Consider the following 24,134-nt stretch of genomic DNA (forward strand, 5'->3'; position numbering starts at 1 on the left):
CCTGTAAGTTTCTATTGACTTATTAGGTAAATTATTGTCTTTTTTAAAAATCATGAAAGACATACGGTAATTTTTTCCCAATGATTTGGGGAATTCTTATAATTCTTTGTTTATGTGTAGTTGACTTTTTATACTGAGTATTGTTATATAGAAACAATTAGCCAGTGTAGAAACTGTCTGGATTTTCTGTGGAAGAAGTTTGGGCTTTTTGCTAAGAGGGGACTTTTAGAAGAGATGATCATTTATTTGTTTGCTGTTCTTTAATTTACTCATTCATACTATAACACAGAAGTATCCTGTGTGCTGGGCTTGCTCCAGAGTCGGCAGAGTTTGTCTCTGGCAGCCTCTACATCTTTCAAAATTATTTTCCATACTGTGCCTGTAATTTTTTCTTAAGTCCTATTTTGATATTTGTTTTTATTGTTTTCATATATTCTGTTTAACTGTTCATTCACTTGGACTGTTGATATACTTATATAGTGGCCTGTTGTATAATGACTCAGCGCCCCAAACCTTGTTTTACCTTAATCTCTAGCTGAAGCTTTCCTTCCTTAGTTAAATTATTTGCCTTCCTAGCATCCTTCAAGCCCTATATTAAAAACATTTGTATTATCTGTGAAAGAATTGATGTACCCCCCCAGTATTATCTATTGAGGGGTTATCATCATATACCCCAAGATATAAATAAAATTTTCTATGCTGATATTCATTTGGCAAATCATTAACAGGTCCATATTACAAGCTAGGTACCGTGGTAGGTCCAGGGTATAGAACGACTATAAGGAAAAGAGAAATTTATGCTTTCGTGGAACTTGCATTTTACCCTAATACATTAATTAGATCTTTTGCCAGTTACAGGCAGCAGGGCCTATAAGTTGGGTGGGATGGAGAGTTGGCAGGGAGAGTGCTGGAAAACTGCTGACAGAGCAGGCAGTGATCCAAGGGTGACCAGGGTTGCTGTGCCGGCCCTGTGTGATCAGATCCGTGGGGTGAGGCCTCCGTGCATCCTGCAAGCCCGTCGGCATCTTGACAGGCGTTGAGGGGCTAGACGTGTAGGAATCCACACTATTGCAGTGCCCATCTACCTCTTTTTTCTGTTTCTTTCCCTGTATTTGCCCCTCTGGCTCACGTCATCTTCTTGTCAGTGACCTCCATTTCCAATTTGAGTCTCAAATGTCATTTGCCAGTTAGCAGCAGGCATCCTTGGAAGGGCCTATAAGGATTCTTGCCAGGAAGGCTCATCTTGGGCCCTCGTTACCATTTTGCTCCTTAGCATTTTCTATACCTTCTTTTTTTTTTTTAAATTGAAGTATAGTTGACTTACAATGTTGTGTTAATTTCTCCTGTACAGCAAAGTGACTCAGTTATAAATATACATACATTCTTTTTTCTATTCTTTTCTATTATGGTTTATCACGTATATTGAATATAGTTCCCTGTACTCTACAGTAAGGGAACTCGTTGTTTATCCATCCTATACGTAATAGTTTGCATCTACTAACTCTAAACTCCCAGTGCATCCCTTCCCCCACCTTGGCAACCACAAGTCTGTTCTCTCTCTTTTAAATTAATTAATTAATTAATTTTTGGTTGCATTGGGTATTCGTTGCTGCGCGCGGGCTTTCTCTAGTTGCGGCAAGAGGGGGCTACTCTTTGTTGCGGTGCATGAGCTTCTCTTTGCAGTGGCTTCTCTTGTTGCGGAGCATGGGCTCTAGGTGCATGGGCTTCAGTAGTTGTGGCTTGTGGGCTCTAGAGCGCAGGCTCAGTAGTTGTGGTGCACGGGCTTAGTTGCTCCACAGCATGTGGGATCTTCCCGGACCAGGGATCGAACCTGTGTCCCCTGCATTGGCAGGTGGATTCTTAACCACTGCGCCACCAGGGAAGTCCCACAAGTCTGTTCTCCATGTCTGTGAGTCTGTTTCTGCTTCGTAGATAAGTTCATTTGTGTCATATTTTAGATTCCACATGTAAGTGACATCATACGGTATTTATCATTCTCTTTCTGACCTGAATGGTTTTGATAATATTGTGAATTTATATTTAGTTTACTTTCTCATTATTATTCATAAAGCAGCTGTAACACATGAATAGGCAACAAAAATCTTTATTTCTAATAATCTATACCTGATGATTGGACAGATGTTTATATTTGGTGGCTGTTAGGTACTATAATTCATATAATTATTGTTCTTTCCAATGCAGGTGTTTCAAAAAGAAGAGATTGAACCCTTGCAGGTTAAACAGCAGGATGTGAACTGGCTGGGTCAAGGCCTCATTCAGAGTGCCGCTAAGGGCACCAGCACCCAGGCCTTGGAACGGGACCTGGACAATGCCAGTGCACGATGGAAGACCCTCAACAAGAAGGTGACGTTACCACCCCCTTTGCTGTCATTTCTGTGGATTGTTCTTCTCCAGCATTTGCTGTGACCACCAGTCGTATTTCTAGTAGCCAAGCTTCCCTAAACCTGCCTGTTCCTTGACATCCCCATGAACTGATAGCCCACCCTAGATGCCCCCAGGGCTTGCTGGGCAGCACAGAAGCAGGAAGGACCTCCCCCACCCACTGCCCCCACGAGGCTAGGGACCTGACCGCACAGCTGTGACGGCAGGCGGCCAGGATCCTGGCCCTGGGCTGGTGGGAGCACACGCACCTCCAAGGGCACAGGGGCTACTTGGCTCCATAATCAGTGTCCCATAGGGATCTGGGCTCCCTGTTGCCAAATCCTTTACTTATTTTGCAAAGAACTTGGAACTCTCACTTTTTATGTGAAACCTAATTTTCAGATGTCAGCAACTCACTCCATACTGTGTAATAGGTCACACAGTACAGCTCTGTGTCTGTTTGCCCTGGACTAAGGGTTTGCACCTCGCTATAGATCATTAAGTCCAAATACTATTTTACTGATAAGATGTAGATCCCACCTTTTTCTAAATGCCCATGATGGAAAACACTGGAAAATAATGCTCTGATATCTTAAGAAGGTGACGCTGACGCACAGTGGCAGCTCTTTATGTGACAGAAATGATCAGAAAAGGATTTTGGGATGGCAGTGCTCATCTAGTGATGGTCGTGGTGGGGGGTTATTCTTGGAGTTTTCCTTGCGTTGAAATGTGAAGCAGTGGCTGGATCTCAGAATGACATTTATCCTTCTTTAGAGTTTGATTCATACCACAGCACTCCTCAAATACAACTGGGATGCAGTGTCAGGTGTGAATACTTTCCATGGAGCTTAAAATATCTTGCCAACTACTTTTTCAGCCCAAAAAGAAAAGACCTTTGAGGGGGCAATAGGATATCTCTATGCAGAACACAGAGACTCCATTTACTGGGCGACAAAGGCGCTGGCTTGTCAAGAAAGGACTCTATAGAGCTTGGATCTAGCAGAATTTAATTGGATACTTCATAGTTATTTTGCCTAGCAGAACGTAATTCTGATTCTCCCCACAATAATATTGTTGTTTAAATCTTAGTCTTTAAAAAAATATTCAACAGTAGGAAATAAAGAATGAATCCCAGGGATAATGATAAAAATGAATAAGGCACTGTTTCTTTCAGTAACCTTAAAATATTTGAACCATTCATTGCTAATCATAAATGTATTGGATACTTCCAGAATCTCAAAGCCTTCCCCTTTTGCACTGACTGGTTGAGATGGCAACCTTATCTCCTTGGCTTACTTGCTAACTTTGCGTTTGTCTCCTTTCCATCTGTATCCTGCCCACTAGCAATGCTTTGGGTGAATTTTAAGTGAGAAGGAAAAGAAAATTTGTGACCAGATGGGAAGATGAGCATGGAAGTGTTGGCTGGTGGGCAAATTTCATTTTTCATGAATGCAGTAGATAACTGGGGATCCCTGGTGCTGTGCAGGTGGCCCAGCGAGCAGCCCAACTGCAGGAGGCCCTGCTGCACTGCGGGAGGTTCCAGGATGCCCTGGAGTCCCTACTCAGCTGGATGGTGGACACCGAGGAGCTTGTGGCCAATCAGAAGCCCCCATCGGCAGAATTCAAGGTGGTGAAGGCCCAGATACAAGAGCAGAAAGTAAGTTAGCGGAGCTTTCGTACTGTTTCATGTTAAATCTTAACAATGAGAGTAAAAGTTCACCTTGTGACTCTCTTTATTTGTGTTAATAGGATATCCTCGTTAACTGGTAATCAATGCTCTAGACATTGTTTTGTTAGTCATTCAACAAATATTTGTGGACCATCTGCCACAGGTCAGCCATCGTTCCAGGTGCTGGAGATATATCATTGACTACAAACCATAGACGTTCCTCATCGAGTTTAAGGTTTAGTGGTAAGGGAGGAACGGGGAGAGAGAGAGACAATAAACAAAGTAAACACGTAAATGGTGTTACATTAGCCATCGATAAATAACACTGGGATGGGAGATAAGAGTTATTAGCAAGAGACAGAGTGCGAGGGTGGGGGACAGGAAGTGCTGAGTGGAGGGGTGTGTGTGTACAATTTTAAAAAATAGTGTAGTTGAGTTCGAAGACATCACTTACCGAAAAGGTGACTTCGAACAGAAATATTGTTCTCCTGTGTATTAGGTTGATGCACATGCAATTGCCTATTTTATAGAGTCAGTATGGGCAGTTTGTTATGGTTCAGCCTGTACTGACATGGCAGAGAGTTGATTCACATACGCTGAGAACCATACTGCTGTGTCTTTTGATTCAGCAAATACAGGACCCAGTTGGAAAGACACTTCTTAGAGGGATGGTCACTACTTGGGGCCACATGTACAATTTTTGTGGTCATTAGGAAGCATTTAGTGACCTGTCCAGTATTGATTTGTCAGCCATGACTTGAAATGACACGTGGGGGGGTGGCACCTGGCACACAGCACACTGATAAGGCTTCTCTTTAAAAAGACAGGACCTTTAAAAGGAAGAGACTGGATTAAGAGGCTTAATTGGGTTTTGACACCCAGTACTACTCTCTCTAAAAATTCTTCGAAGACTTTAGTATCTTGGGAAATTAACTTATTAGAAATAGATTTACAGGTATGGATTAAAGAAATATAACAGGAAACACATTGCATTTGTTTGATTTTTGAAAAAATATGGTAATATATAATGATATGTAATAAAATAATATATATGTATAATTTATATAATGTAATAAATATATACTATAATCTGGTGTTAAATATAATAGTATAATTGCTACCATTCACGATTTAAACATTTATTATTTGCCCAGAGTTAATGAACTGTGCTTAGCCAAAAAAACCTGTCTATTGATTTTGCTTTCTTAATTGCTAGAAGCTGTTCGTTAAAGTTTACCAAAAGTAATCCACTTAATTGTTCTCTTTACTGCCTAAACCACTTGTTGTACTTTGATTTTATGATGGCTCTGACCTGTGTCAAGAGAGGGCATCTCTTCCCCTTCTCTTTAGCCCTGTTCCCCTCCCTTCCTGCTGTGGTGGCCTTGATCCCAAAGTGACAGTGAGAAAATACCCTTCCACCTTGTTACTTCTGGGTGACTGTCTGTGCCTTTGGTCCTTAGGCATCAGTCAGGGTCAGGTTAAGGAAGCAGTGCGGTACTCAGCATTCTGTACACCTGTGCCTTCCTCACTGCTCTTCACACAGGGCCTGGGGATTGCACTTATTCCTGAAATACTTGTTTTGATTCATTGGAGGAAGGGAATCCTGATTTCTGGCTACCTATGTCAAACACTCCCTTCCAGGTTTCTCAAAATGAAGCATTAAATTGAAATTTTTTCCACGGCTCAATCCTGAAATATTAGTCTTCCTTAGCCAGCTTTGGGGATTTCTGACATGTTTCCCCCTCGGTTCATTGTGGAAATGATATTTAAAGGCTCTTTTTAGTTTTCATCCTCGTAAAGAATTTTAGGAGCTATCTTACCCCCTAAAAGCAACCAAGAGCCTCTAGTTGTAGCCTCACTAGCTTGTGAACTTGGTCTGACTTTCAACTTCCCTTCTGCGTTGGATTGTTTAATATGGGGAAAGGTTTTGAAAACAGCAGTGATTTATAATGACCTTTTCTATCTCAACGGGACAGATCACTGTTGATTGTTTAGGGCATTCCCATTTCATTATAATAATTGGGATCTTGCGCTCTCAGTGCAGAGGAGTTATCCTAAGCGGCACATTCTACTCCATTACTTCATATTAACAAGTTAATAACGAATGGTTCAGTGGCCTTATCAATATTTGTTTTATTTAGTATGAAAAGCCGCCACCGCAATGTTTGACACAATGATAATGAATCATTAAACAAAATGAGTTTTTTTGAAAAAATCGTACTTCTCAGGTCCTTTTGTATGTGAATCCACACAAAGTTATTTTTGTTACATATCACAAGTACTTTGTGTATGTTTTCCATATGTTGATAAAATTATCGCTTTGTTTCCTTTCTTTTTATTTATTTTTTTTTAAATTTACTATTGTGTCTTAAGCTTCTCCAGAGATTGTTGGATGACCGCAAATCTACTGTGGAGGTGATCAAACGGGAAGGAGAAAAAATTGCCGCCACAGCAGAACCTGCAGATAAAGTGAAGATTTTGAAACAACTGAGTCTCTTGGATAGCAGATGGGCAGCCTTGCTTAATAAGGCTGAAACAAGGTAAATGCTTCCAGTCTTTGGAAAGAGCACCAATGGCGTTCATACTGATTTCTTGTATTTTGGTAATGCTTTTCTTCAAATTGTTATTTTCCTGTGTTTATCATGTATGTGAACATGGAGGGCAAGGGCTATGGCACCTCTGTCTTTATTCCCCCATGGGGGTGTCCTGTAGTCTCCAAATCTATCCCAACTCTTAAGAGTATTTCCTTTGGGGGTCATTCGTTCATTCATTTATAACGTAGTTATCGCCTGCCTACTGTGCATCAGGCAGAGCTGGGCCTTCCGCAGGGGTGCGCTGGTCAGATCATCCCTGCCCTCAGACAAGGGACAGCCTAGCAGGGTTTCGTAGCCATTGAAGACTAATGACAAATGTGATGGTTCAAAGTGAAACCTGGGCACAGGGTGCTGTGGAAGCAGAGAACAGGAGGAACCTGGCCTGGGGCAGGAAAGTGATAGCTAAGCTCTGTTTTAAAGGAGGAGTGGGAGTTATCTGGGAAGTGAGGCAGGTGGAGGGCACTGTGACATCTACCAGGGCCAGAAGCTGGAGCGTGGCTCCACCGGGCTTCATTACACTTCGTTTTTTTTCTTTTTAATTTTTTTAATTGAAGTATATAGTTGATTTACAATGTTGTATGAATTTCTGCTGTACAGCAAAGTGACTCAGTTATACATACATATACATTCTTTTTTAAAATATTCTTTTCCATTATGATTTATCATAAGATATTGAATATAGTTCTTTCTTCATTCTCTTCACTGGCACCACATTGACCGATGTCATGTTGTAGCTACACTGAAGTGTACACTGGCTGGGTTGGAAATAGATGAGCCACTGAAGAGAATGAGCATCTCCATACATTCCTACCTTCTTTGGAACTAAGATGGTGCAGAGAAGAGTTTGTCCAATCTTGAATTACGGAGTAGAAGGAGTTATCATTCTAGGACCATTGAATAAGGGGCTCCGAAGGAGGCTGGAAGTTTCATGTTATTCTTTAATGTGTGTCAGTAGATTATTCCTTCTGTGTAATGCCCCAGAATTACTGCCATGGGGGAGACTCTCAATACTTTTTTTTAATGAATGAAAGTCTAGATCTCTGCTTCACTCCCATGACTGTCCTTTTTTTTCCCTAAACCTTCCTCACAGCGGTATTAAGTGGAGGGATGGTGGTGATGCTACGATTCACACACAGACTAATAGATTCCCTTACAATTTAAATCATAGTCAATTAAACCTAGTTACAAAATAGTTCTTTCTAGTGATTCTAGGTGATTGGATATTAGAATTTTTAAGAAAGAGTCATAAATAGTGATCATCCAGTAGTCAAAAATAATGTAGTAATTTTATTCATTTTTTTAAAAAGAGCAAATGTATTTCAACTGAAGGTTTTAAAAATATATGCATGTGTAATTTGTGATATGAAGGTATAGAAATTATGTTCGGTAGCATGTGCCAGTTGTCCATAATTCCGTTTGTCCCCATAGAAAGCTCATTTCTCAAATCATGTAATTCTCTAAGAATTAAACATGATAACAGGTGAAGACAGCTGCTCTTGGTCCCAGCAAAAATAATTCACAGGATTGGATACAGCATCAGGTCCTCTGTATACAGACCAGCACAATCACTTGCCGTAGATAAAAACCAAGGACCGTGCAAGTCGGTTTTAACTTACGTGGTACCTTTTTAAGGGAGGAAACAATGGGTTTTCTAAAAGCATTCAAACTCTGTTACAAGTTAAAGTCTGAGGAATATTTCTCCTCTTTCATGATATTTTAGTCCATAAAATATTAACTGTTGCCTTGGGGAAATATACCTGACAGTGTACTTTTTAAAGGAGGACTCACTAGTAATTCCAGCACAGGGGATGCTATAGTTATTCTCCAAAATTTAAATCTAATTTTGACCATTTGATTAAAGCAATTTCAGTAACTGATGCTCCGATTGAAGTTAACTATTATATAAAGCACAGAATATATGTTCAGTAAGTATTACCTATTACTATCATTATTATGGCTACTATTGTTATTATAACATTACTATCATTATACCTATTATTATTGTAAGTATTACAACCAGGTTACTTAAGACTTTCACAAGATTTAGGCCCTTGAGGTTGATGTGTTGTTCAGCTTTACTTTTATTTAATAGGAGAACTATTTTTTAAAGTTTTTCATAGATTTTTTTTTTTTTTTTGGCCATGTCACGTGGCTTGTGGAATCTTAGTTCCCCGACCAGGGATTGAACCCCGGCCCCCCGCAGTGGAAGCATGGAGAATAGGAGAAATATTTTAAAGTGTCCTCTCCATGTGAGAGATTTTAATTTTAATGTTAGATGTTTTCTACAAAAACTGTTTGGAGTGGAACACGGGAGCATGAGTGAAGATTTCTGTTGACAGTTTCCCACGTTTCTCATCCCTGAATGACCTTCCTCTTGGCACGTTTTCAGGAATCGTCAGTTGGAAGGTATCTCAGTGGTAGCACAGCAGTTTCACGAAACCTTAGAACCACTGAATGAGTGGCTGACAACCACAGAAAAGAGGCTGGCGAATAGCGAACCCATTGGAACCCAAGCATCCAAGCTGGAGGAACAAATTGCCCAGCACAAAGTAAGGTTCCCATCACACGTTAGTGAGATCCAGTTTTCCGTGCCCTTTGTGGTTTTATGACATGCATTTGAGTTTTGTACTGTTGTGTGATGCATCAGTGCAACCTTAGACCCATTTCATGTGTCAGCTTTTTGTTCAATTTATGTTGTCATTTTTATTTGTCCATTCTTTTTGTTTCCTTTTTTAAACTTTATTTAGGCCTTAGAAGATGACATCAACCATCATAATAAACATTTACACCAGGCCATTAGCATTGGCCAGTCCTTAAAGGTTTTGAGCTCCAGGGAGGATAAAGATATGGTGCAGAGTAAATTAGACTCCTCTCAAGTGTGGTACATTGAGATTCAAGAGAAAAGCCACGGCAGGTCTGAGCTTCTCCAGCAGGCTCTGTGTAATGCTAAGATTTTTGGGGAAGATGAAGTGGAGCTGATGAACTGGCTGAGTGAAGTGCATGACAAGCTGAGGAGGCTCTCGGTCCAGGATTCCAGCCCTGAGGGGCTGTGGACACAGCAGGCTGAGCTGCGGGTATTTTGATTTATTTTACTTTATTTTTTCATTTCAGTTGTCCTCATTTTCTCAGTCTTCGTTATTTCTGTATTATTTTATGTTCACTATGATTTAGGTGAGTTGCTGTACTCAAATAAGACATTACCTATGTATACAGTGACTTTTTTTAAATTGAAGTATAGTTGATTTACAATGTTGTGTTAGTTTCAGGTGTACAGCATAGGGATTCAGTGTGTGTATATATACACACACACACACACACACACACACCACACATATATATATATGTGTGTGTATATATGTGTGTATATATATACACTTTTTCAGATTCTTTTCCCATATAGGTTATTACGAAGTATTGAGCAGAGTTCCCTGTGCTGTACTATAGGTCCTTGTCGTTTATCTATTTTATATATAGTAAGTAGTGTTGTATTCAGTTACTTTTAATGAAGTCACATGTAAGAAGAGATTTAATTTATCCAATAGCTGGATTGTTGACTTTTATTTTGTTATTTCATCTTTGTATACAAAGGCCCATAATTAACCAGTACTCCAGTGTCTCCACATCGCCCATTTTTTGAAGAGGGGAGTGAATTATGATAGATGAACTGAGACATGGGCACAGTGGTGGTAAAAAGTTGGGTAAACATGAGAACAGTGAGGAATATTTGAAAAGGTGTTTCCTCAAATAAGATTAACTGATAATGCCAATGCTTATTTAAATTTTTTTTCCCCCCCGCATGAAAATGATACCTGTGTTTTAGGTTCTGCAAGAGGACATCCTACTCAGAAAACAAAATGTAGATCAGGCCTTACTAAATGGTTTAGAACTACTTAAACGAACAACAGGTGAGATACCTTTCAAATCAAATCCTCATGACGTGAGTATTTTGTGTTGCTTTCAAAATATTTTAGAGATGGGGGAAAAACACAAAGCACACTCGAATTTTGGGGCCACTCCAAGATTTCATCCTGGAGAATGCTTTGAAGGCCGACCGAGGGGGTTTTAGACTATGATTTCATTGTTTTTCTCATGATCTCACTGAGTTTTTAATGGAAGTTTTGTGTATTACTCATAACACCAAGCATTGGTCAGAGAATCCCATGGCAGAGTGACATTAGTTTTCCACTTGTGGAAGGCAGTTGTTCTAGATGAGCACATAGGTTGTAGACAGCTTTTTAAATTTTTAAGATAGATGGCATTCAGTGACACATACTGTGACTATACCCAGGTTTCATTTCTCTGTGCTTGAACTCACCAAGAAAACAGATATTACCTTGTTTTAGTAATTCCTTTGGCTGTAGGAATGTCTCATTGTATTTATATCCAATTCAGCACATGTGTGTGGTGGGGGACAGGTACCATTCATTATGAATGGGAAGAATTTGATATAGTATCGAGAGCCTTGCACTTGGACTCTGAAGCCCAGGACACAATTTCTCTGTGTGTCTGAAAATTAAATAGAGGCAGGTGAGGATCTATTGGAATAGTGCAGGTGAGTTTATTATTATTATTATTATTTTTTTTTTCTGCGGTATGTGGGCCTCTCACTGTTGTGGCCTTTCCCGTTGCGGAGCACAGGCTCCAGATGCGCAGGCTCAGCGGCCATGGCTCACGAGCCCAGCCGCTCTGCGGCATGTGGGATCTTCCCGGACCGGGGCACGAACCCATGTCCCCTGCATCGGCAGGCGGACTCTCAACCACTGCGCCACCAGGGAAGCCCTGAGTTTATTATTTTTAACACACACACACACACATGCATAGATTATACATATATAAATGTATGTATTTGGCAGTCACTATTCTAAACATTTTGCAAATATAAACTCATTGAATTTTTATCACAACTTTATGAAGTAGGTTCTATTCGTAATGATAAGTAACCAGGGGCACAGAGAGAGGTGAGGTATCTTGTGCAAGGTAGTAAGCCACAAACTCAGTATGCAAACCTAGGCAGTTTTTAACCCCGATGCTTGAAAACGGAAAGACCATACAAATAGTTGCAAAGCTGGTGCATTCCACATAGCCCTTTACAGTTTTTATATTTGCATTTTCAGAACTGTTTACACTCTCCAGATATCCTCAGAAAAATTCAAACCTAGGAAAGGGCTTTTCTTGGGTCAGAACTTCTTTAGCTGAAGAACTCTTCTTCCCCTTTCACGAGATATGACATGCCTTTGAAATTCTAGGTGATGAAGTTTTAATAATTCAAGATAAATTGGAAGCCATTAAAGCGAGGTACCAAGACATCACTAAACTGAGCGCGGACGTCGCCAAGACCCTGGACCAGGCACTGCAGCTCGCGAGGCGACTGCACTCCACGCACGAGGAGCTGTGCGCCTGGCTGGACAAAGTGGAGGTCGAGTTGCTTGCATACGAAACGCAGGTTCTGAAGGGAGAAGCCTCCAGCCAAGCACACGCGAGGCAAAAAGTACGCTCCGATTTATACACTCTTTGGATCTGCTTGTTATCTCTCAGGGAGCCTTATTCACACAGGGGCAAAGTGATATTTATCACGTGTCATTACTAATATACTTACGGATGCCTTGGTGGGCGTGGACCCAACAGAAATTGGCAGCAGATCAGCTATTTAAACTTTTAGGAGCCCAGACGTGAAAACAGCATATTGTCATTTGTTTCTCGAATCTTATAGAAACAGAATGATGAAAACAGAAAAAAAAAAGAAAATGATCACTGTTTCAGAGATACACATAATTTGGTTAGAATAGTGATACCTTTATAAGATAGATGCCAAGCATGAGGTGGCTTTTCTAATTATATTGCAAGAGTGGTATTCTCTCATGCTGATCATCCTTCTTAGAGTTGTCCGCCTCGGTTTTTATCATCCTGAAGTACGATCACACATGGGTGAAGGCAGTCCGGGAGGTCAGGTCCACTGAGCCTATAATGATTCAACTGGGATGATTTAAAGCCAGTGTGTCCTTGTTTTGAGGGTCACTTGATTCTGGTTTGGACTTTCCTCTTTAGTTTTCTGGTACCTGATTACTTCAAGGTTACCAGCAAGCTGGATTAACTTGCTGGGTTAACTTGCCAGGTTCGGGTTCCCAATTTTTAAACATTTATATTACATTTCAAAACTAAAGTCTTGCCATGTTGACCAAGGAAGTGTTCTTTGGAACTTCTCAGGGAACACTTTCCTTTCTGCAAAATAGCTTTAAGTAACCAAGGGGTATAGAACTGGGGTAACTGGCACTAAGGTGATCCATGCATCACGTTGGCCTGTGAAGGACTTTAGCCCCAAGGACAGTTAGAGGAGAAGCCCGTTCAGACTTGGCGTTTCCCACAGGTTTTTGTTTTCTTCCTTCTGTTTTCAGGAGCTAAAGAAGGAAGCTAAGAGCAGCAAAGCCCTGCTGGACTCCCTTAACGAAGTGAGCTCTGCTCTCCTGGAGCTGGTGCCCTGGAGAGCGAGGGAAGGGCTGGAAAAAATGGTGGCCGAGGACAATGACCGCTACCGCTTGGTGAGCGACACCATCACACAGAAGGTGGAGGAGATTGACGCGGCCATCCTGAGGTCCCAGCAGGTAGGCGAACACTTGGGCGTCCGGGCAGTTCGTTTCCTCCACTTGCTCCCAGGGCCTCCACCTGATCAGAGATGATGGTGGGTGGTATTTCCATTCATTGGTTATGCTTCCACAACGGAAGGGGTTTGAAAAGCATTTAGCTGGGGTACTTGGACATCTGAGTGCCGGGCAAGGCTCATCTCTACATTGTTGGCAGCCATCTACCTCCTGGTCTCCCAGGCTCAGCAAGTCAGCCACCGGCAGGACTAGCACCGTTCTCCTGCCGTCCAGACAAAATGCCTTTTGTGTACATGTGTGCATGCTGCTCATGTTAATTTTATGCCCTGGCTGCGTCTAATCTGTGTGTGAGTAAATATTTTGAGTTATCGTGTAAGTCACTATTAACTGTTCCTTGATGTACATGGCAAAGAAAGGCTGAATTCTTTCTAAAAAGGAAACAGTTGTGTTGGTGATGTATTTTTTTTCTGAAGATGACTGAAAGGGGAAAAAATGATCGTTGCTGACCTGTCTGCAACTCGTATGGTTGCTGGTTCCAGAGAGTTTTATAGACCCCACCCCTTAGCCACAGCTCTCTCAGAAGACTGTGGGCAAAAAGGGGGGGGGGGTCCTGGATCTAGAAGCTTGTAATACATGTTTTGATTAACTTTTATGGAAATCTCTGAATATTTATATTAAGTCATCAGCCTCTTGTTGCAGACTTGCTCTGACAGAGTTAGTAGGGTTTTGCTGTGTACTGTGGAACAGGGCTTGGGAAGGTGGATGACTCAGCCTTTGCACATCCCAGCCAAAAGCAAGAAACACAAATCAAGCAGCTCGTGTAGAGCATCCAAAATTCATTCTCTAAGGTTGCCGTAAAAGTGTAATTTATCTAGTTCTAAAACATGGCGCCTCACTCCTCATTTCAGTGCCGTGCTCTGGAATCACAAAAGCCGATGGAATACAACGATAGCAAAAGGCCTGCCTCAGACATTTTTGTGAGGGAGGCCTTCATGCCTGAGGAATGCGTTTGCATGGCTCTGTTTTCAAAGTTTGGAGGAATTTGTATGCCTCATGATCATAGGATAATAAGCGTGTTTATTTGTGAAGTTTATTCAACTATTTGAAAAGAGTTGGATTGTTTTTCACCAAAATTTCTTTCGACCTTTCATAGTTGGCACTGAAGACTTCTCTAAATAGCACGACAAATATTCTGTCCTCTTGGGAGTAGAATTTTCTTGAGAAGCTGACTGTGGTTGGCTAGTTTGGGGAAGGAAGACAGTAATAAGGGTGTAACCAAACCGAGGTTCGGCTGCTTACTGCTCATAAGCCAATAACTCGAGAGGCAAGTGTCAGTAGAAAGGAAAGTGCTTTAATCAGAAAAGCCAGCAGTCTGGGGAGAAGGTGGACTTGTGTCCAGAGACCAATTCTGAAGATTCTGCTCAGCCATGACAGTTTGTAAAGGGAAAAGAATCTCAGTGAATCATCGAGGCAGGAGGTTGGGTTCTGCATCCTTGTCCATGGAGGGCAGACTGGCTGACTCTCTCTTCCCATGTTATCTTGCCCCCATGATCTCCTGCAGGATTGCTAAGGGGACTGTTGGGGGTAGAGAGCTAGTCATTTTTAACTGCTTAATTCTTCATTCTTACTTCTTAAAACGTAGGAAAAGAATCCACAGGTTAGACAAGGCATGGTGCGCTTTCAGGAGAACGTAAGTCAGGAGTTAGTTTCAGTTGCTTAGTGATCGCATTCCTATAATTAGGTTCTTCTAAGGTTAGAAGGGAACAGAAGTGGGCAAACAGGAAAGGGGCAAAGGAGCTGCTTTCAAGGGCAGGTGACAGGCTGAGCGCCTACCGGTTTGTAAGCTCTGCCAGGTGCCAAGGTCATTAACTGTAGCCCAGTTCTATTCAGAGTTTTGCAAATGTTTTCCACAGGTTGGTCTGTGTTTTCTCGAATCTAAAACATATACCCTGTGGGAAAATAACAATTATTGGGGTTTTTTTCCGGATAAAATCATTCCTTACTGAAAGTTTCAAGACCTTGTGAAAGAATACAGAAAAACTCGTGGAAGCAAGAACATGCAAACACTGTGGTCTGTATCCTTCAAGCCTTCCTTGTGAGAGAGGGGGAGATTGTTTAGTAAAAGTATCTCACTACCAGTAGGTCATAACTAATATTAGTGCTATTGATATATTAATATCTTCTGGTTGTTTATATGTATTTATTCTGTACTTGTATGTGCATTCCTTTGAAATGCCTGCAAGTCAGCCCAATGGAATACCTCCAGTAACAAAGAAAACCAATAAAATTCACTTAAGCCAATTTAAAAAAAAAGGAAAGAAGAGAATACCTTTCCATTAAGGCTGAGATGTACCGTTTAGAGCTGGGAGGAGCATATGCAGTGTGTGGGAGGTGACCTGCCTGGGGTCCCACAGCTAGTGTGTGGTGGAGTTGTAACCAGGACTTAATCCTGGTAGATTAAGGTAGATCTCATTCTACCTCCCTAAAGGGACTCTTTATAAATCAGGCAGAGAGGAAAAATCCTAAGGCAGGAGGTGATCCATTTTTTTCTAACCTCCTTCAGTAATCCGAAGGAAGGCGCCATTATTGCAGCAAAATAGAAGTATGAGGATATTTCCAACTGTAAGGCCTGTGAGACTTGGGCAAGTAAACTGAAAGGATCAGGAAATCTCTCTCTCTCTCTCTCTCTCTCTCTCTCTCTCTCTCTCTCTCTCTCTCTCTCTCGGCAAATTTAAGAACACACTGGTACCTGTCTTTCTGGTTTGGCAGAGATTTAGTTTTGCACTCAAAAGAATAGTTTCTAAACTCATAATTAACAAGTTTAGAAAGGACCTAATATATCACTGAAAATTGTTTTATAACCTTGCCCATTTATAGATGTTTGGAATTAGGACCAGAGTACAGTTTGATACTAAAATACTTGTTTTCTCTTTATCCAGTGATAATGTATCCATGAAATACAAAAGGAATGGTGCAAAAAAAATCTTTAGACTTGGATATGAACTGCATATTTTGTATGATTTGTTTTACGTTGTCTAAACAAATGATCTACCATTCTGTTTCTTCTCCACCTGAACCGTGGACATGATCTGACAGCAGTCCATCTTTTTCTGCATACCTTAGGCACATCTTGTTTTATTAAGAGCTACTCCTTCCAGATCCCTCCCCTGACATACCCAACCACGAGTGATGGAGTGAGGATATGGGCCTTGCAAATGACTTGGTAGTTTTTAAATTTATAGATTTGATGCTTTGTCCCCGAATAACCGGACTAAATTCAACTAGATTGAAAATAACTGAATGTCCTGTTTTCCAAGCAGCTTTCTCTTCAGATGTTTCCATCTTTTGACATTAAGATTGTTTATGTACAGGCTTGCCTCCTTTATACTGGTATAACCTGCATTTTGGAATTCAGCAACCATGTAGGGACATTGTGAACAGTCAGGCCACCATCACAGAGGGTGTTGATTGACATGGAAGATGTCAGGCAAACGTGGAAAAGGGCTGAGGTCTGAAGAGAGGAGGGAAGGGGGCGTCCAGATACCTTCTCGTTAGTGTGTGCTTCATATCCGTCCGGTATACATTTAGTTCTCAAAAAACTTCTGATGTGACGTGGTTAGATTTTTCATGTTAATTCTGTATCACATAGCAGTTTTGAAAAGATGTGTCGCTGAATTTTGAGATCATAGGGCCAAGAGCCTTAGGTAAAGTAGAGTGATGTTTATTTTTATTTTGGAAATAATGGAACAGCCTCAATTATTGGCAGATGCCTGAGGACGGTGTACATTCATTGTGACCAGTTAATAAGCTCCTGAGTCTGACTCTGCAGATTTGCAGGCATCAATATTCTGAAGAGGATTTTTTTTTAATTGGGCCCATTCATAAGTTTTAAGAAAAATCTGAGTGGAATAAGGCAGCTTAGTAAATAGTGATTGTGAGCTTTAGAAAAAAGCAAAACAGCTGCCTCCTTCTCACAATGCCTGCCATTATCTGAGTTAGAAACTGTGGGTATTTTTGCATGTTAAACCTACACAAAGTAACCTAGCTTTGCTGCTTTCTTTCTCTAATTGCTCACTGCACCAAATGACCCATGTGGAAATGGGGAAAGGAGCTTTTGCTTGAAAGACGTACAGACTTACAGCCTGAATTCAGATCACTGTGATTGTTTAAACCCCAGAGCATTTTGTTGTCCTTTGCCTCTTATAAATGTGCAATTATCAGAAGGTGCTAAAGTGTGTATTTCACTGGGTCTGGGCATCCCAGGCACTCTCTGGCAGTTCTAATTGCCTTCCTTATTTTATTGGGCCTTCATAACCTCCCAATATAAAGGCACATGGGTGCAATTAAAATAAACAGTTCATTGGGTCATTAGGGATCAGCCTGGGAGAAAAATAACCCCAATTAATTTCTTTTAAAGAACTAGAAGGAAACCTCCCCCACGGAAGTGAGATTTGTTTACGGTGGGAAAATATGGGCTGGGTTATGAATAATGTGAAGAAAAATGGAAGGAAATGCTAATCAAAAGAAAGCAAGCGCTAAGACCCTCGCCAGGGGAAGGGAATAATAGGATGTCCTGGAGGTTAAAGTTTGCTTATCACTCTGTCTTTCTTAAACCTCTGCTTCCACGCAAGAGAAACTTTCTAGATAAGTACAAAAGCAGTTTGTCAGACATGGGAGAAACATTTAAATAGTAAGTGAAAACCCACCACTTATTGACTGTTGTGGTATTTGAGCCGATATTGGTGAAATCCCATGAATATTTTGAGTGACTGAGCCCAAATTGTGTACAAGCACAAGGGATGTAACAGGGCAACCGCAAGTATAGGCTCTGGGGTCAGACCACCATGGTTTGAATCTCAGACCCGACATTTACAAGCTGGGTAACCTCTGGTGAGTCAGTTAACCTCTCTCTGCCTTGGCTTCCTCGGCTGTAAATGGGATTAGTGGTAATACCCACATTATGCCCTTTTATCCTGACAGCAACTGTATATTCTTGCATGTTTAAGCACTTAGAACAGTGTGTTCAGTAGAATGTTGGCAGTTACTGTTTTACAGTGTGTTTTTCAGGAATATTTAGAGATTAGCCAATTAAAATGTTTTTCACCAACTTGTAGGAAGTTTCTGAAATACTAGTTCAACTATACTAGGAATTACAGTAGCTGGGGTTGATGGTTGGACTCCAGGGATGATGCGTATTAGAATATTTCCCAGGATGCAGTTAAGGATGCTAACACTTTCTACAATTCATTTGAAGTTATTTTTTTACTACTTGTATGAGTAGTAAACAAATTTATTAAAATTTGGTATAGGGCGCTTGCTGTCCACGTTACTCACATGTGAAATAAGCCATTTCATGGTCTGTTAGAAATACTCACATTAAGTAGTTGTTTGAAAGAGTCACAGACCTAAATAAAAACGCCTTGCTTGACTGTAAATTGCTTCATGTAGACCCTGGGACTACTCCTTTCATTGTTGGACATTAAATATTTTCTAATTTAATAAAAAAACCTTTCAAAGGACAGCGGGAAGTTTCTGCTTAAAGTCTTGTTTTCTTTTAGCAGAGCAAATATTTGCCTTGGTTCAAGAAACAGTGTTTGAGTTTCAGCTTTGAGTTTTGGCAACTTGGATGGTGTCATCATACTGGTTTTCATTGGATGCTTTTTTTTTTCTTCCAGAAAGTATCATCATACTGGTTTTCATTGGATGCTTTTTGTTTTTTTTCTTCCAGAAAGGGAGACTTATTATTAAACTAATATTAACACCAGCAATCTGCCTTTCTTTATGAGGACTGTCGTATAAATCCTAAAAATAGCCTGAACACAAACAAGAGGGGTGGGGGCATCACTTTATTTTTTTCAGGGACCAGTAGAAGAAAAACAATTCCTGTTAAATTTTATTCTTGATATCTTGCAACATTTGCACTCTGGTAGAAAGGGCTGGACTATTTTTTCTCAGTTTTGTGCTGAGCGCATCACATAGTAGAGCTTTACCCTGGAGTTCCACCATGTGCGGCTTGAAAGCGAATGATCAGACTCTTCCACTTGTTTGTTGTGACGATTTCTTTTTCCACATCTGAAGCTGCTGAATTAGTTGATGAAATTTTTTTTCTTTTCACATTGATCAGCAATTGCTAATGAGTAGTTCCATTTGAAACTAAGTCATGTAACAATTATTGAACCAGATGAAGATAGAGTTTTTCAAATGGCTTATCAAGATTCCTTCTGGAGTCCACATTGTTCTGACTTGTCCCCGTAGCAGCAAAAGTAATGAATTAGTGGGCAGAATATTTATTAACACCACTACGTGCAAATCACGAGGCGGCTTCAGAAAACAATGCATGCCGTTATGGGAAACATAGGAAAGAGAAAGACTTCTGCTTGAATATATAAACGTGTGGAGTCATTTTAGAAGTACTGCCCCTATGGGGGAGCTCGCCCACTCTGACGACTGAAGCTCTGCATTTCTGTCTGGAGCAACTTTGCCTGTCAGCGATCTTCTCAGATGTGTGACACTTGGAGGAGGACCCATGGGATATGTGTCCAGTACTCACACATGACAGTGTGACGGCTGTCCCGACACCAGGGGAGTCTCAGAGCAGCCTGACTTTGCATGATTTTTGTGTAGATGTTGGTTTATATTCAGATTTTGTTTGGTAGCACTTCTAGAGATTAAGTAAAGGTCTGTTACACCATATCTTCCTTTTCACATCTTTATGCCATTGGTTTTTAAAGGTAATGTAAAAGTATTATTTTAACCCCTGTTATACTTCTGCTTTGGCCCATATTTAGATGATTATCTAATTTTTTCCTATCTAAACTTGTTGACTAAAAAACTTGACCTGCAAATAGCTTTAGTATTCATTTACTCATTCATTACTTAGTAAAGGTGAAAGCAAGTGGGTTCATGATAGGTAGAAAAAAACGTAAACAAATAATAATTCAGTAATATTAAGAATTTTTCACTTATATAATTGGTAATTTTTTACCTGTGAGATTGGAACCATCACAATGACTTAATCAGTGCTGTCTTTTGTGCTAGGCTGCCCTGGCAGGTTATGCCCTTATAATTAAGAAAAGTTCACTGATAAGCTTGACAAAGATTATTAAAGAATAAATTATGTACCCCATTTTGATGAGGGGATAGCCAAACTCTGCTCGTGGGAATATGAATCAGTACATCCCGGGCAACTTGGTAGCATAGATCTAAAAGAGAAAATGCAAACAGGACTTACAGATGAGAGGTTACCCACGCAGAGTTATTTTTTTTCAATTAACTTCTTTTAAGATAACTGTAGATTCACATGCAGTTGTAAAACAGAATACAGAGGTCCCATTGTATCATTCACCCAGTTTCCCCAGTGGTAGCATCCCGCAAAATTATGGTACAACGTCATGAGCAGGGAATTGACACGGCTGCCATCAAGACAGGGAACGTTTCTGTCACAGGGACCCCTCATGCTGCCCTTTTATAGCCACACCCATCCCCTCTCCCACCTCTGCCTCTTCCTCAACTCCTGGCCACAAATCTGGTCTCCATTTCTCTAACTTTATTATTTCAAGAATGTTTGAGTACTTTCCAGCCACAGCCAATTTTTCCTCTCCTTCTGGGACTCAGTGACTTGAACTTCCTTTTATTATAGTTCCTCAGGCCCTGGGCTCTGTTCGTTTTTTTCAGTCTATTTTCTATTATTCAGGCTGGGTGATTTCTGTGATTCTGTTTTCTGCTTCACTCATTCTTTCCTCTGTCCTCTTCCTTGGTCTCATCCACTGAGTTTTTATTTCAGTTATTACATTTTTAAGTTCTAAAAATTTCCATTTGGTTCTTCTCCATATATTCCGTGTCTTTGCTGAGACTTGCTATTTTGTTGCTGAGGCCTTCTGATTTTTCCGTCATTTCCACTGCGTTTGAAATTGCTCATGGAACATTTTTATCATGGCTGCTCTAAAATCTGCCAGATAATTCTCACATCATCTTCTAGGTATTAGCCTCTGCTGATAATCCTCTTTAATTCGGTTTGAGTTCTTCTGGGTTCTGGGTGTTATGTGTCTTGGGTCTTCATTAAGCCTTCTGTTTTAGCCGGCTTTCCTGACACCGCTCTGGCAGAGGCAGCAGGGATGCTGCCAGGTGGGGGGAGATCCCAGGTCCCCCAGGCAACCTCGTGGGACACCTAAGGGTGGGGGGGGGCGCCGCTCACTGCTGGGTGGGAGTGGGAGTTCCAGCTCCCTGACACCATGGTGAAAATCCTGACTGTCCACAGGCTTTCCCTGATGCCACCCTGAGGAGAGGGGGGAGGTCCAGGCTCCCCATGTGGTCTCCACTGACCCGGGAGCAGGGGTCTGTGGTCGCCTGTGGGAGTGAAAGTTCCAGCTCCCGACTTCGCTGACATCACCCTGGCAGGGGTGTCGGGCCCAGGCTCAGGAGGGTGGAAATCTGGCCTCCCCATTCAGCCTTGCTTGGCAGCAGTGGGGGGAGGCCAAGGCTTTTTTCTGTGGTGTTTGGTTGGAGTAGAATGGTTATTGTCTATACGTTTTCTGTCTTGCAAGGCCGCCCCTTTCCTGCTCCTTTGACTGGAGACAGGTTTTCCTGGGGCTTTTTCTGCACCTCTGGGTGCTCCTGGGTGGCAGTTTCTCCAGCATCCAGTCCAGGGTATGGGAAGCCAAAGAAAACCCAGGGAACTCACCCCCGTGCTTCTCCTCGGGTCCAAGACTCATAGCAGCTCTGCTTTCTTCTCTGTCCTCCCGCAGCCTCCTAGTATGCGTTGTGTATAATGCCCAGGGCTCTGAGATGTACTTGTGAGATAGGGTAAAAGTAGGTCTACCCCATCCTCCTGTGAGTCTGCAGAGTGTTGCCTAGTGTCTTAAAAGTATGAACTGTTTTCCAGTTTAGTTCCTTACCCCCACCCTTGTCTCTCCTCCCTTAGTTATCCCCTGACCCCAATCTGGATTTCCAGGTGCTCTTGAAACATTAGAGGTTCTGGCAGTACTGGACTTGAAAATCACAACGTCCACTCCGCTTCACTTTTCCCACTGAGGCTTTGTTAGTTACCATTTATGGTTGGTGCTGTGGTGTCACTTGCCCTCTGTACTCATTTATGGTAACTGGAAGGCATGGGGTTTATCTGATGCAAGGTATTGAAAATGTTCATGCTCTTTGACTTAGAAGTCAACTTCTGGGAATCTACCCTAAGGAACTAATTAGAGATGCCAACAGAGATTTATATACAAGGATATTCGTTACAGGCTTGTTTATATAATAGTGAAAAAATGCAGAGAACCTAAGTGAAAATATCCAGGTATGCTAGAATACAATGATGGTATTTTAAAAATCACATTTATATGACATGGGAAATATTCATGATAAATGAAAAAGCAGGATATGAAACTGTTTATACAGTATTATCCCAGAGCTTTCTAAGTCTCAACTTCTGGAAGAAAATTCACTAAAATACCAACGGTATTAACTCCAGCTTTTAATTTTCTTCTGTATATTTTTCCATACTTCACAAATTTCTACCATGAATTATTGTTATGCTCAAGAAAAGAAAATCTCTTGAAATATTTAAGAATGCTCTTGAAAATGTTTTCTGCTGTTATTAAATGAGATGTAAAAGAATGATACATGAGACATTTGGGGGTATACTCTGCATACATAGAAAGGTATTTCCCATATACACACAGAGTAAATAAATGGGAATATGTCATTCTTTTTGCTAGGGATTTTGTACTTTGGTAACAGCATGCTACCTGCATATCATATTAACGTGATAAAGTGAAGGATGAAGTGATTTAAAGATGGTGTCCAGGGCTTCCCCGGTGGCACAGTGGTTGAGAGTCCGCCTGCCGATGCAGGGGACACACGTTCGTGCCCCGGTTTGGGAAGATCCCACATGCCGCGGAGCGGCTGGGCCCGTGAGCCATGGCCGCTGAGCCTGTGCGTCCGGAGCCTGTGCTCCGCAACGGAAGAGGCCACAACAGTGAGAGGCCCGTGTACTGCAAAAAAAAAAAAAAAGATGGTGTCCAGCTACTGACTTTTATAGCTTTTCAATTTGTATAGTATTTTTTTTCCAGATCTCTTTCCATGTCAGAAAGATGCAGAGTTCCTCATTTTCTTCAGTTATTGCAGTACAGGATCATGAGCACACTATGATTATTTTGTTAATTAATTTTTATTGGAGTATAGTTGCTTTATGATGCTACGTTAGCTTCTACTGCACAGCAAAATGAATCAGCCATACATATACATATATCCCCTCCCTTTTGGATTTCCCTCCCATTTAGGACACCACAGTGCATTAAGTAGAGTTCCCTGTGCTGCACAATTTGTGCAGTATTGTTAAAGAGAAAATCCTTACCACCACCAGAGAGAAGGCAGCAGTATTAGCTGTCCTCACATCATTAATGTCGTGTTATGGATCCAGCACGTTTTAAGAGGTTGTGTTTACTTTCTCTGTGGAAAGTTCTCCTTTCTTTATAACATCAGTCACTATCATGGATTATTTCAGGTTGCCATGAAGAGACAAGCTCACATTTTCCATTTGTGTGATAAGGGTATTTGAAAGAAATGTAGATAGGTATTTCTCTGGCACCAGTTACAGGAACTTGCTGACCTGATTATTTATCTTTTGTTTAGTTTGACCAAGCAGCTGATGCAGAGTTAGCCTGGATTAGTGAAACAGACAAAAAATTGACATCTCTGGGTGACATCAGGCTTGAGCAAGACCAGACCTCCGCTCAGCTGCAGGTTCAAAAGGTGAAGGCACACATTTCCAGTTGCATCTACTTGGTTTGTCAGTGTGCTCCAAGGAAATGCACTTGCATGATTGAATGTAACTTGGTCATTTTAACTGCTTTGCCTAATTGTTTTTGTTTTAGTCATACACTCTTTAAAAAAAAA

At 41.1% G+C, this 24,134-nt stretch overlaps 1 protein-coding gene across 15 annotated transcripts in view; it reads left to right on the forward strand.

Moving 5' to 3' along the window:
- Positions 1–24,134, forward strand: part of DST (dystonin) — a 558,750-nt gene that overhangs the window by 471,578 nt on the left and 63,038 nt on the right. For all 15 annotated transcript variants that reach the window (XR_014326489.1, XM_082847286.1, XM_082847281.1 and 12 more), the window contains 9 exons: positions 2,203–2,364; positions 3,869–4,039; positions 6,425–6,591; positions 9,035–9,194; positions 9,393–9,719; positions 10,466–10,550; positions 11,892–12,133; positions 13,038–13,244; positions 23,871–23,990. Coding sequence is in view for 14 of the 15 variants with exons in the window: in XM_082847286.1 (XP_082703412.1) it covers positions 2,203–2,364; positions 3,869–4,039; positions 6,425–6,591; positions 9,035–9,194; positions 9,393–9,719; positions 10,466–10,550; positions 11,892–12,133; positions 13,038–13,244; positions 23,871–23,990 (1,641 nt within the window). In the remaining variant the exon portion in view is untranslated. The remainder of the gene's footprint in view (positions 1–2,202; positions 2,365–3,868; positions 4,040–6,424; positions 6,592–9,034; positions 9,195–9,392; positions 9,720–10,465; positions 10,551–11,891; positions 12,134–13,037; positions 13,245–23,870; positions 23,991–24,134) is intronic.

This window comes from Leucopleurus acutus (genome assembly GCF_964270905.1).
Source record: "Leucopleurus acutus genome assembly, chromosome: 10".
NCBI classification, from domain to species: domain Eukaryota; kingdom Metazoa; phylum Chordata; class Mammalia; order Artiodactyla; family Delphinidae; genus Leucopleurus; species Leucopleurus acutus.